We start from the raw sequence: 14,299 nt of genomic DNA, 5'->3' as shown, positions 1-14,299 counted from the left end.
ACATTTCAGTTAGACCTTTTTTTAAGCAAAAAAGTGAATTCCTTATTTTGTATTTTAGGCTTTTTTAAATAGGTAAATACCCAAAAAATGGTACTGAAGTATTTGCATAGGAGTAAAAAAGTAATGAAGCACTGAGTAAAAGTTTGAACTTATGTGGCTTATTCTCAGAAGCTGAAAAATAACATTTTGATTGGACTCTTTTAAAAAGGAACTTCTTTATGTTTACTTTGCTTTCGGCCAATTTAATAATCTGAATTCACATAGCTGATATGCACTAATTAAGGTTTATTTTTATTATACTGGGGACAGAAACACACAGATACACATCAGTGCTACTGCTTTAAAAACATCATTCTCTGAGATTTTAACAACTCCTCCCATCCTAACATTTTTTACAGCAAAATTGAGTTTGTACATGGGAAAACAAGTAAAAACTATTAAATATACGATGTATTTTTCCTTGTTATAAGTAAAAATCTACCAATAGAACTAGCAGAATTTGTCTTGATAAGATTTCTTAAATGTCCTACCCTATTGAGACTAAATTAAATCTTAAAATTACCTTTAAATGCTCATATTTAGAGATTACTCTGGTAACTGTAAATGTGTTTTTAAATAGGAATTTTTGGCTAAAAAAATATTACATCTTGAATATAGTGCTATTAATACATCTTATCCCTGAAGTTAATCTATTTTCACTCAACTGTCCTTATTTCTAAACCATGTTCATCCTTAAGTATGGCTAAAATTACACATTTTAACATACATTTGCTTCATAAGTGACATGAAAGTGTCACTTGTGCTTGTTTTCAAAATCAAATTACTCAAGACATTTGAGATCTATTATTTTTAGTCACATACAGTACATTGTCTTAACAAGTGTAAAAAGATAGAAATTAGACAAAAGTACTTTTGTGTTTTTGCAGTGTACTCAAAGCTGTATACAGAGCACTTTATTGTATATTCAAAATGTGATATATGTTTCAAACAAAATAAAAAGTAGTTAGACAGTTATAATCTAATGATACTTAGGAAAAGTAATGGTTTATCAAAAATCTACTTTAAAAAAGTTATAGGTTACTTTTTCCAAGGAGTACTTTTATTTAAACCACAAGTTACTTAATTAAATGTATCTCCTTACTTTCTACCTCTGCCTATTTGTTGAAATGCTTAAGTTGAAAGTTTCTTTAAGCTTTCTGGACTTTTCAACTCAAAAATGTTTTAAAAGAAGTCAAAATGCTTTGAAAATGGGTTACCCGTCTTTAACTTTTGACTGTTTTATAATAATAAAACAGAAACACTACTCTGAAAGTAGTTCTAAAATAGTCAGCACAGACCAAATGCTCACAATGTGCTCAGGGCAGTGAACTAATTATACTGGGGGGGTTGATTTTTTCTTTTTTTTTTTTCCAGACGGACCGGAACACAGAGTTTCTGTTTGCCCTGAAACACAAGATCAATTAACATTCCCAGTGGAGCAAGCAGCAGCAGCCCAGCTTTTGTAACTCACTTACAGATTCTGGGTGCTGCTGGGAAGCTAGAGAAATGGTCATACTGCTCACATGGCGCCAAATTCACTTTGGAAGTTGGCTGGTGATAGAGAAAGTGTGGGATCAACCTGCTATTAATATGGCAAAGGGGCTAAAAGTAATTTATAAATGTTTAAAGTCTAACATAATGAAGAGTCAATGATAAAACACTATTTAAGACTCAACTTTTCTTTTTTAAATCCTAATGTGTTTTTTCTGGTTTCATCTCTTTCTTGGAGCTTCTGCGCAGAAGTTCAGTTGGATTTTTAGCGTGTTTTGTCCTTCCAGCAGTTTTCATTTTTGAATCTGAATTTGTTGATTCTGTTGTGTGACTACTTTAATGCTCTTTCCAAATTTCTCTAGAATCCCTATCATCACCCTGCTGAGAAGCTCATCACTGCATCTGATCTATGTCAACCTAATTAGAGGTCCAAACCATTACCTTTCCACCTCCGTGCCCACAGCTGACATATGTTTGTACTGGTGAATAATTTTTGTTTTAGGCAAACATTTTCTGCAGCTGCACATTTATTGTTTTTATTCAAATACATCCAAAATAATAATAATAAAAATGTTTGTTTTTGGTTTACAAACCCTTCCAGCTTGACATGTCGTCTCACAATGTCTCTCCTTAAATCACTGTTGGTGTTTACTCCTTGGCGTTGTGTAAACTTTCACCTGACGGCTCAGACAAGCAAACAGCAAGAACGTCTACTTTTATGGAGGCAGTCACACGTCCAGGTGATAAATTTGTCAGGTACATTTGACTCCCTTAACTTCCCCCTTAGAGCCTATGAAACCAGTAAAAGTAGTTTTGATTTTTACAGCTTTTTTATCTTTAAGCAAAACACATTTAGACAGAGAACGGAATTTTTTGAATGTTTGGTTTAATTTTTGCATGACTTCAAATGGTTAGAGGACCTTTTGTTGCATTGATGAAGGCGCATCTATGTGATCTTTATCCTTAAAAGAGGATGTGTCTGCAGGGATGGACACAATTAAGCTGCAGCGGTGTGTCTCCTTCAGATAACCCTGCTGAATCATGTATTCCTTCCTCTTTATCCCTCTGGGAAATCTCTCTGGATATTATGAGCAGAGGAGGTGATTGCAATGTGGTGTTAAAAAAATCAACTAGTGGAAAACCATTTTTTGTAGAATTTTTGTAGCTGACTCACTCAGTTGTGTCGTCTTTTTCAACTTTTAAAAGCTGGAATCAAACAAATTTATAATTCTTAAGAAAAAAACTGCTTTCATGAAATAAAAGCTCATTTATTGCAAATATATACGTATTTAATCTCAAATTGTATAATGATCTATTTTATGTATCACCTCTTTGAGTGATTTATGTAAGAAATCAACACTGTGAGTCCCTGATAAGAGCTCAGATGACTGTTGGATAAAGTTTTAATTATCTGTTTCTTATCTTGGGAAATGTGTCAGGCACTGATACATTCTCTGTAGGTTATTGACATGCCTTCCATTGTTGCGCTGGGAGTCCCACTGGTCTGAGTGTGGGAAACCCGGCCCTGCCCGAGCCACATGGCTTTGTTATGTTAATCACACCGTATAAAACGAGGAGCGACTCCTCCAGGGACATCAGAGCTCAAAGAGCTGAGGGACGAAGTATCTGCTCACAAAAATGGCTCCGTGCCCAACAGGCTACCCTTCTCTCCACCATTTGAGGATGTCTGAGAAGGACCACATTAAAGTGAGTAGCAGGAATTCTTTTTCTTTTTCAAAGTTTGCATTGAATCTTTGGCTAAAATCTACGTCTCCTTTTGCAGTTGAGAAAACCTTTGGTGGAGAAAATGCGCAGGGATCGCATCAACACCTGCATCGAGCAGCTCAAAGTCATCCTGGAGAAGGAGTTTCACAAGCAAGAGCCAAACTCCAAGCTGGAGAAAGCCGACATCTTGGAGATGACGGTGAGCTTCCTGAGGCACCAGCTGCAGTCGGGACAGCATCTCAGAGACTACAGCCCAGGCAGCCCTCTCTGCTGGAAGGACGCCTTCTCCTCTGCGGCCGTTGCTCCTCTGCAGGGTCTCCAGCAGCAGGAACAGACTCTCCATCAGGCTCAGAAAGACCACAGCTCCTCCTCTTTGTGCTCCATACTGCAGGACAGCAGCAGAGGGCCTGTGTGGAGGCCCTGGTAGTGTGTTTCCAGCCTAAACTAACCTGTCTCATCACATTGATGGACAAATATCAAACTCTGAACTCTGTCCCGCTTTGACTCCAATGCTTTTTCATTTGTGTCTGAAGCAAATTGATTTTTTAACAAATTAAAGTTTTGTTTATTCTGTTGCTTGTTTACTCCAGTGGAGTTGATTCGTATGTATGCCAAACTGTGCCTTTGTGACAGCCTCCGTTGAGAATATTTCTCTTGTGTTTTTAAAAGATCCATGACCAAATTCTGAAAGAGGATTGTTTTTGTGTGGATGAATGTTTACGATTTGATGCCAATGGTTTTCTGTCTTGTTTTGGTTCTGAAAATATGTTTTTTTGTGTCTATATGACAAAAATAAAGATACACAATCAATGAAAGAAGAGAGTGCTCATTCTCATTCTCAAACATTGGTGACTGTTTTATATTTCCATTAAGAAAGCACAATTTATGTCTTTTTAAAAAAATGAATAAATACATTTTAAGTGAGAAGTTAGATGTATTTGTTATTAAGGACGGTTTATTTAATATAAGGTTAAAACAGAGTTGTAGTTTAAAATGTTGATTAAACTAATATAAGCAGCAGATCTTAAGCTTTAAAGCTTCACAAACACTATGATTGCTGCAGGATTTTATTAATCATTTTTTATGGGGATTATTCAGCCTTTATTTATGAAATAGTTCAATTTAAATCAGAATCTCATTTAGTTTAAGTATTCTTATTAGTTGGAACACTGCAGTTTTTCTCAAACAGTTCCAGTTTTTGATGTAAAATCACCGGGAATAATCTGTGTGATGCCTCACATGATTGTTGGGGAGTCAGCCCCTCCAATCCCATGTGTCCCTGTAGATCCACCTTAGATTAAAAAGGCGTATAATCAAAGGTATAACAGACTCAAGACGACCAGAAGAGATAAAACCCTCCCCATTTAACATGTCAGTCTGAGAGTGATGAGCTGTCCACATTTTGTAAACATCTTCTACTTATCTCACTCCCCATTCACTCAGGGGAGCGTGTAGCTCACAATGTTCATTAATGGAATAATTAAACAAGCTTTTATGCATTGTTGGTATCCAGAAATGAAAGGATGATCAGCATCAATACCTGATTACTGTTACAAACCCCCACATTTCTGAAGATGTTGCATTTAAACTGCTAAACAATTGATCCAAACTGTTTTGTTGTAATTTAACAATAAAATCCTTTTTGAAATACAACACTTTTGGTGCATTTATTATTCTGAAATGATCAATGATCAAGCATTAACTGTCATTAAATATTTTAACTAAACTAAAGTGTTCAAAAACAGATTTCTGTAGAAAGTCTTTAGAGCTAACCGATTTTTTTAAAAACTTGGAAAACACTTCATTTTATTTAAAATAATTGAACAAATATGCTATTAAAGTTGTGTTTAAATATTTCATTCAATATTTAATGATTCTCAGAAAGAATGGAAAACTATTAGCTAGTAAAAATTGAAGGTTTAAACCAGCATTTCACAACTTCAGCCTGATGAGTTTTGTACCAAAAAAGAAAATTAAGGATTTTTCCTTTTTGTGATGGATTGTGATTAATTCATTAATAAACCTAAAATATATTTGCTTTAAATCAAAAATAATAACACATATTGAGCTGCTGAATCTCGTATAAGTGTGTTTTTATAAGAATGAAGAGAAAAAGTGAGAAATTTAAATAAAATGGTGTTCTGGGTTCATGATGCTTGATATTAGTCAAGTTGTATATAAGCTTAAATTAAATGTAGATTAAATTTAATAGAAATATTTTAATATTTTTTCAGTTTAAAGTTTCTTAACGAGTGACAACAATAGTGTAAGAGAAAAGGTTTGGGAATGAAAGCTGAAATCCTTCTGGGACCTCCACCGCCTCGTGCTCTTCTCCTTTCTTTGACAGCAAAGCTTGTGCTTGTTCAGCCATGGCACACTTTGAGCAAAGATATAAAGCTGTGAGCGGACAGAGAGTGTGGGAAAGCTGGGCTTGAACTCCACTCATGTGTATACCGGTCAATTACGTTGACCTCTCAGCCACAAAAGGCCTTTTGTGTGTGTGTGTGTGACGGGTGTGTGTGTGGGGGTGTACGTGCATGGAACCGAGTGGTACTCTTGCTTTGTTGCATAAAAATAGTAAAGTTCATGTGAATTTGCATGAACCCTTGAATGCAACATGTAGATGGATTTAAGGAAAAATCTAAAAATATGGAAAACATTCATCTTTTAAAATTTAAAACAAGAATCTTATTTGCAATGTGGATAAGAAAATTACAAATACCTGCGGGATACCTGTAATTATACTTTGATTTTTAAGGTTAAAATAAAGGCACCCTAAATATAAAGATATTCAATTTCGTTGATTTTAATTTAATTCCATTAGGATTAACTTTTGTGTTTGAATGCAATATATAGATGAATTTAAGACATAGTATAAAAATGAGGACATTTCATCTGATCAAACTTTTTTATTTTTCTACTGAAGCATTAAAATTATAAGCAGTATGGAAAAGACAACTAAAAATAACAACAGAATACCCGGAAATACATTTTAATTAAAAGAGCCATTGATGTAAAATGTTAAAAGACTTTTAAGTGAACACATTAATAAAAAGGAGAAGCAAAATTCACATCAAAATACACATTTCATATCGAGATCCTGACAGACCACCCTGTAAATACGGACAACAAATAAAAATACATTGTTTTTTCTTTTTTTTCTATTTTATTCAGTTTTATTAGGATGCTGAATGTAGATAATTTTAAGATCAAATATAAAAAAATAGATAACATTCATGTAGCTCAGCGGCCTGCAACCTGAGGCTCCATAGTCACATGTGTTTCTTTTACCTCTCCATTGTGAGTCTTTGGCTTTAAGAATAGTACAAACAATTTGAATAAATATCAAATTAGTTAGTTGAGTAAAACACATTTCAATGTATGCTGCACCATAGCATTTAGTTCTTGTCATAATGAAAGAAAATGTCATGTTTGACTTGGTTTTCTTGATTTTTTTTTTTATTGAAAATCTGCTGTACCAGCGAGGATCTTTTTTGACACGATGTATTTTATTTTGAAAGGAACTTGTATTTGCTGCTGTGAAATGTAAAGACTTGAAAGTTGTAGTTTAGAGAAAAACATCACATTTTTTAAATTTAGTTTTTGTAAATATTTGAAAGCTTTATTTTCAAAAGAAATAGATAAATCTCTACATAAAAATAAATAAAGTGTATTTTCTAAAAGATTAATTGTGATTTGGGGGCTCTCACTGGGTTCTGGTCTGTTAGAAACAGAACCAAATGGCCTTTTTGGCATTAAAGGTTGCAGACCCCTGATGTAGTCACATCTTTTTTTAATTGTTTTTAACATAATTATAAGCATTGTGGAAAAGAAAACTGCAAATAAATGCAGGATATCTGGAAACATTTTTGAATATGAGGATTATTGAGCTAAAATCTTAAAATAATTTCAAGTAAAATTTTTGTTTAAAAATGAGACTCAAAATTGGCATCAAAACATACATTTCAGACCATTATGATCCTGACAGAGAACCCTTAAAATAAAGACACCAAATAAAAATAACTTATTTATTCATTATTTCATTAGATCAGGATTGCTAAGTTTGGGTCACGTGGTCACATCTTCACGTACATTATTTGTTCATTGTGTACATCTGAATACAGTTCTGGAAATGTGCTGTTGTGTTCATTTTTGGCCTCAGGACGATGATATAAATCTTGGGCACAAAATATCCTCCGATGAAGGCCAGAACACTGAAAAGCGTGGCAAACACCTGAGCAGCCATGGTGAAGGTTTCTCTGTTGATGAGGTACAGGGTGAAGAAGCTTATCCAGGAGATCTTGTACACCATCAGGCTGAAGGTGACACACTTGGCCTCATTGTAATTGGCTGGCAAGTCTTTGCCCATGTAGCTGAAGGAGAAGCAGAGGACACTGAGAAGGGATACGTACGCCAGCTCCACGCCCGAGCCCAGCGAGAGGGTTTTACTACACTCCAAAACTATTTTGTCTGGGTAGAAATCAAGGTCCTGGGAAGGCCGAGGAGTGTCCAAAGATACCCGAAGCACTGAGATAAACAAGATGGCGACAGACACTAGAAAGATAGTAACTTCAGGCCCACTCTTTTTAACCCACTTGTCATAGGCTGGTGGTAGCTTGGAGGAAAACTTAAAAATGCATACGACCTGTAGGGAGCGCACAGTGATGCAGGCCAGACACACAGAGAAGCTGACTGTGAAAAGAGGCTGCTTTAGGATGCAGCCCAGTGGAGACGGCTCGCCAAAGTGGCACAAAGTACTCAAGGCTGCAACAGTCAGCGCTGCCAGCATCAGGAGGCAGGTGCGGCCCCCAGCAGACTTAGCCACCGGTGTGTTCAGGTTAACCAGGAGGATTACTGCGGTGCTGGAGGTCAAGAGGAGGCAGGTGGCCAAAAAGAAGAGAAGAGCAATGGAGAGGGGGTCATCCCAGGCCAGCAGCAGCACCGTCCTGCTCAGACACTGCTCACTGGTCGGAGGAGCCCACTGCTCTGGCAGACACGGCTGGCATTCTGTCGGATCTGAGAAACAAACAACTGGGATCATCAGCTTAACTGAGTAGATTTAACCAAATTTGCATTTTTAAGTCACAAACAGATATTTGCCATGCTTTTTTTGGTGTTTTTTTTTCGTGTGTGCTCAGCTCCACCTTCTGGCCAAACTCACACACAACAAAACCTGAGCAGTCACACAACCTGTGCCTTTACAATGGAAATTTCATTTAAATCAATGCACAGACATTTTTTATTCAGGTAAGTAATTTAAATGAACAGTTAGTTAAAAAAAAACTTTAATAAGAGATCATTTTACTCACACTTATTCTTTGAAAATGCCTTGTTTTGCTTTATAAATAATAAAAAAATCTACCAACAGAATGAAGTCAAAATTTGACAAAAAATCTGCATTTGTATTACCCCCAAAAAACTACAGCTATGGAGTTAATAAGCTTGCTTTATTTTCCTCATTTAAACGAACTAAAATGAAACACTTCTTTTTATTTAAATGTGTATTATTCCTGTTGACATTTATTTATATTTTCTTTTTTGGGTTGATTGAAATTTACCGCTTAAATTGAGGAACGTAGCAGAAGGACAGGGTAAGCAGTCAAAGCAACATGTGTGCTGTCCGGTCAGCAGCTTTTTGTAGCCCTTTGGGCACGGAGGAGAGCAGAGAGACACCGGCACCTGAAACATAAAAATAAGATAAATGGAAGAAAAAAAAAAGGAAATGCTTTCAGCCACATTTTTAATGTAAAGAGTATTGAACCAAATTTAAAATACAAAATCTTAATTGGGCGTCAATATTCTGAAGCATTTTTTTTTAAGGACCTGTCAGTGTTTGTAAGGTGCAGAATAACAACAACTGTTGTAATGGGGTGGCTGTGGTGTAGAGGTAGAGCAATCAAACTTTGATTGGAACATCGCAGGTTCGGTTCCTGCACTGCCTGCCTATTTGTTGAAGTGTCCCAGGGCAAGACTGAACCCCACATTGCCCCTTGTGGTTAGTAATGGAAGCGGACCCACCACCAGTATGGGACTGTGACTGTAAAGCGTTTTGGACCTTCTAAGAAGGCAGTAAAATGCTATTTAAGTATAAGAAATTTAAATCAGTTCCATCTTATGATGTCAAGAGGCTTCTGGAATCAGCCCAGCTGCTGTTGGGCAAAAGCAGGGTATTCTCTGAACAGGTTCCCAGTCTGTTGTAGGGGCAGACATGCACACCTAGGGCCAATTAAGAGACACCACCAGGATTTCTGGAAAACATGTAGGATACTGGCCCTTGAGGTCTGGAGTTGGACACCTATGGTTAGAACAAGAGATTCTGCAGGCCTTACTGATTTGAAGTCGTCTTTGCCATGCCACTGAATCCGATCAGTATCCACAAAGAGCCTGACAGGATCAGGTGTGAAGGAGCCCACCACTCTGAGAGACCACTCTGTCCCCCTCCAAACCCAGGAAACGATGTCATATCCTGTCGGTGGGTCGCCGTTTGCATCAAAGTACACTGAGGAGTTACTCAGAGAGAATCTGACCTTCTTCAGTGATGGGAGAAGCTGACAGAGAGGGGAGAAAAGACATTTCGAAATCTAGCAGAAGTGCTGTGTCAGCAGAAAACAAACACGTTTACCTCTTGTGGACTGACGCTTCTCCTGCTGCATTTTCCAGAGTCACAGCCGAGTGTGTTATGTAAGGCATAAGCCATTGCATACACCGCCTTGTAGACATTGAAGGAAGAGGTGGTGTCGTACTCGTCCATGGAATAATTCTTACTCACGAGTGTGTACAAGTCTGCACTCTGCAGACAGTCGTTGGGACTGCTTTTGGTGGCACCAGAGTCATCTTTGATGTATTTTATGGACTCCTCAACCTCCTTTTTCTGAAAGTCAAGGAAACCAGAAATGGATGCATCTTTCACAGACACTCCCACCACGGTGCCGATGGTGTTGATGCCAGGGATCCCCGATATGAACGTAGATGGGGACCAGTCCTCCGTCCCGATCCACACCTTATCAGTAATGTTTCTTTCCAGAACAAACGGCAGGAAGTCGTGGAAAATTGTCTTGCTGGAGAACACAACGATGGTGTTCACTTTGGTTGTCAGTATGTTCTCTACCATGTTCCTCATGGTTTGGACTTTCTCAGCACGGGCTGCAGGGATGATTCCTTGATAGGCAATGCAGATGCCATGATTTGGGGCCTGCTGCGACAGACTCTGCATGCCCTGCAGTCCGTAATCATTGTCACTGCCCAGGAGAGCAACCCAGGTCCAGTTGAATCGGACCAGGAGTTGGATCATAGCCGTCACCTGGTTCTTGTCGCTGGGAATTGTGCGAAAGAAAGATGGATAAAGGAACTTGTTGCTCAGCATTTCGTTTGATGCTTCATATGAAATCTGCAGTGACAAAAGAAGAGAACGTTTGTGTTTTCTGAACATTAAACATATAAGGTTTGTCAGTTTGAGATTTACCTCTGGTACAAGAAAGGAACCCAGTAAAGCTGCAGGAGTGAACGTCTTGCTGCTGCTATCTGGACCAATGACACCCACGGCTATTTGGGTTTCAGAGGAATTAAGGAGAGCTTGTCCTGTCTCAGAGACATGGGGGTTCTGATATTGTTGAGCTAACAGGTCCAGGGTGGCTAGAATACTAGCTGGTATTGAGCAGATATCATATATTTGGTATCCAAGCTTGACGCCGGGCAGGAGATGCAGTGGACCACTGGCATTGTTGATTTCTTCCACAGCAAATCTCATGGCTTGCATTAAGTGCACTGCATGCTTGTTGGGTCTACCTCTGGAACAGGGTTTGTTTAAAACGCATTGGGTTATAAAAAGGAAACTTACAAATAGATCCTAAAAGTTTAAAATACTTACTGATCGCAAGGCACCAGAGCAGGAAAACCGTTGTTTGGTTTTTGGGTGTAGTGGAGAGGAAAGAGTCCAGCAAAGGAGTAATCTCCCTGTACGTGCATTCCTTGACCTTGAGAGGTATAGTCAAGCTCCCCGGCAGCAAAGTGCAACATCAGCCAACCCAGGAAAAAGAACGTTACCTGAAGCATCTTTCTGCTGTCAAAACACTGTCTGAACTGCACAGAAGCGGTCCTGGAGGGTTGATCTTAAAGGAAGGACCAATGGAAAAAAAACAAACATTTTTTTATCCGTATATGTAAAATTATAGTTCTTAGAAGCTTATTTGCATGTCAAATTTGTTTATGTTTTTTCACATTTAAATGAGCGGCAGAAAGCAAATCATTTAGTGACAGGGAAGAGATACCTTTATACTGGTGTTAACTCAAATGAGTTGTGGTTTTCAGGTTCAACAAAGCAAATCATGTTGTTTTGTGACTTCATTTTTTTTAAAAAGGGTAGTTTTGGTTTGTGTCTTTGAAAATATATATATTTTTTAATATTTGGTTTCTTTACTTTAGAGTTTCATAGTTATACTTCATTTTTTAAGCTTCCTTGCTTTTCATTATTATGGTGTTCAGAAACAAGACATTTCAATAACAAAACTCAAAAAAGGTGATGTGGCAAGAAAGGAAAATGACTGATTTGTTTTTATTTTTATTTTATTTGATTTTTTTCACCATGTCTAATAAAGAGTTATTTCAACAATAAGTAAAGTACATATTCACTGTCAATTGAAAATAAAAATAAAAAAATAAAAAAAAACTTTATGAAAAACAGTTGTTATTGCCAGGCTTTTAAACAGCACACAATTCTGCTTTTTATCAGCTTCTCACAGTCTTCATCTGGGGGTTGGCTCCTGTTTCTTGATATGCAAGCTCTACACTACACCAAGCATTTAATACAAGAAGATTACAGTTAGAGAAGTTAAACCCACTCAGAGCAAACGTGTGATAAATGTATATACAACTATATCACCAATATTGATGTGTTCATTTTTTAACAGCATAATAATTGCAAGAAATCTCATCTATATAACATTTTTCCTTTTCTGAGCTAAAACATTGTTGGTAAAATTGGGCCAAATATTGTTAGTTTTCCTCTCATTTTCCAGACTGATGTTCTTAAATCTGGTAGACTGGCTCCTCCTCGTGGTAATTAAGGTTCAAACCACAAAATTGGCTCTAATTCAAAAATTCTCATTTTTTTTAAAATAATGTTTGGATTTTGACTCTATTTTTTAATCTCAATGTATGTTACTATCATTTTATATTGTTGTGATGCTTTGTGTCTGTTTCCCATGAAGCCGTTTGGTCTTCATTTTCTTTTGCCTTTAACTGGCTTTATAAAGGATAATGTTAATGGTGAAATTTTAATTAAAAGTAAAAATATTTACTCTTCCTCTACATTTTGTATGCTTGGTTTCATGTACTGATTGTTGATTGTAGATTTCTCACTCCCTTTTAGTATTTTCAGATGCCAAACACTAAATGTCCGAACATTTAAAGTTCAGGCAAAAGCACAGTCAGTTAAATCTTGTTTTGTATCATTTACCCTTTAGTTTTTTCCTAGATTTGTTATTTTCTTTGTTTATTTATTTGAAAACAACATTTTTTTCTCATGATTTTCTGCTCGTTTTGCAACATTCACTGGTTTAAATTAGGTTGTGGTCAACAAAAGATGTATCAGTTTGCTATAAGTTAACATATTGCACTTTAATATTCAGATGCAGCTTTCATCATTACATGTCTTGCGTGTGAAAGGATACAGGAAGTGATGGGTTATTCACACACTAAGATGTTTGAATGAAATCTGTCTGTGTAAGTGAGGTTGAATTTGAATTTTGGTTGACATCTGAGCCTCAATTTGCTAAGCACACCTAAGACCGGCGTTCCATTTGCCTGATGCTCACCTGCATCCAGATCCCAAACCCATGATTTTGACTGGAATAGTGTGCATTTTCTCAGCCACAGTATCACTGAGGCAAATTTCCATGGAAATCAGATTGTGTGTTAAAACAGAAGGATTCCAGACAGAACTTTTTACATTTGGTTGTGTTAATTGTTGTGTTTGTCCAGTAATTTTTCATAAGACATTTGTATTTAAGTGACTCTTTATAACAGTCTATCAATAATCCAGCACAGATATCTTCATAATTTGACATCATATAAGGTTGAATAAATCCAGCAATTATGCCTGATGTATTTTTCACCAGTTTCCTTTAGAAAGCAATACGTTTGTTGTAATGTGGTCTTTTTAACTTTTCTCATGCTTTTTAATATTGAAACCATTTCTTAAGGTGGACTGTTGATCATCCCAGTAATGTCATCATAATAGTTAGGGACTTGCTAGAATGACTGCATGATGTACTGTTTGACAAAAGTAGGGAGATAGTGAGTACTTCAATTATGGTTGGGGTGCTGAAGGTCAAACCCAAAAAAGTACATCTGCAAAATAGCAAGATTCCTTTTACAAATGCATCAGACTGTGTACTTCATGTAAAAGGCTTCTTTCTTGTCTCTAGTTACAGAAATTCCCAATATTGTGGAATTTTAAACCATCAACTGTTAAGTTATTTTCATTATTTTATTTCAGATGATTTTTATTCATCTTTATTTGCAAATTGTCAAGCATTACAAAAAAATAAGACAATCCTAGACCATGTAAAAATGTGCAATGTTTGACGTTATGTTTAATATTTTGATTAAATGTTTTTATAGCCTTATTGTCCTAATGTTTAATTGTTCTACTTTTTTATGTGTCTGTGAGTTGTAAATGGAAAGTGGCTGCCTGAGAATTTCCTAGATAAATAAAAATAATAATACTAATAAAAAAAATTAATAATAATAATAATAGGAAAAAAATGCTACAGTTGACCAAAAAATGATCTATGCATCATATGAATTAAGAGCTTTTGGTTAGAGCTTTTGTAAACGATCAAAATGTATCTATTTAATTTATTTATTATTGCTTTTTTTATCATACAGCAATGTTACAAACAATCAAGGCATCTCCATCTTCAATAAGACTATCATGTAAGAACAAAAAAAAAACATCAACATCCATAACTCTTACATGAAAACAAATAAATATAATAAAATAAAAGTTTTGAGGTGAGGGATTTAATCTGAAAGAGCTTAAATA

General features: G+C 36.3%; 2 protein-coding genes across 3 annotated transcripts; one reads left to right on the top strand and one right to left on the bottom strand.

Moving 5' to 3' along the window:
• Positions 1-1,263: 1,263 nt before the first annotated feature.
• Positions 1,264-4,079, top strand: her12 (hairy-related 12). 2 transcript variants are annotated; one of them, XM_024293349.2, is made up of 3 exons: positions 1,264-2,270; positions 2,970-3,237; positions 3,314-4,079. In XM_024293349.2, the coding sequence occupies exons 2-3, from the start codon at positions 3,169-3,171 to the stop codon at positions 3,680-3,682; spliced, it is 438 nt and encodes a 145-aa protein (XP_024149117.1). In that variant the 5' UTR covers positions 1,264-2,270; positions 2,970-3,168; the 3' UTR covers positions 3,683-4,079. The 2 variants fall into 2 exon arrangements, with proteins under 2 accessions (XP_024149117.1, XP_024149116.1); XM_024293348.2 differs by having other exon boundaries at positions 1,264-2,286.
• Positions 4,080-7,114: 3,035 nt separating this feature from the next.
• Positions 7,115-11,618, bottom strand: LOC112159457 (taste receptor type 1 member 1). The gene is made up of 6 exons (XM_024293517.2): positions 11,123-11,618; positions 10,718-11,042; positions 9,878-10,642; positions 9,585-9,803; positions 8,814-8,934; positions 7,115-8,271 (listed from the first exon to the last, which is right to left on the bottom strand). Exons 1-6 carry the CDS (start codon positions 11,305-11,307, stop codon positions 7,349-7,351), a joined length of 2,538 nt encoding a protein of 845 aa, XP_024149285.1. The 5' UTR covers positions 11,308-11,618; the 3' UTR covers positions 7,115-7,348.
• Positions 11,619-14,299: the final 2,681 nt, after the last annotated feature.

The sequence above is a fragment of the Oryzias melastigma genome, linkage group LG7, assembly GCF_002922805.2.
Source record: "Oryzias melastigma strain HK-1 linkage group LG7, ASM292280v2, whole genome shotgun sequence".
Taxonomy (NCBI): Eukaryota; Metazoa; Chordata; class Actinopteri; order Beloniformes; family Adrianichthyidae; genus Oryzias; species Oryzias melastigma.
This window is presented reverse-complemented; position numbering and strand designations above follow the sequence as displayed.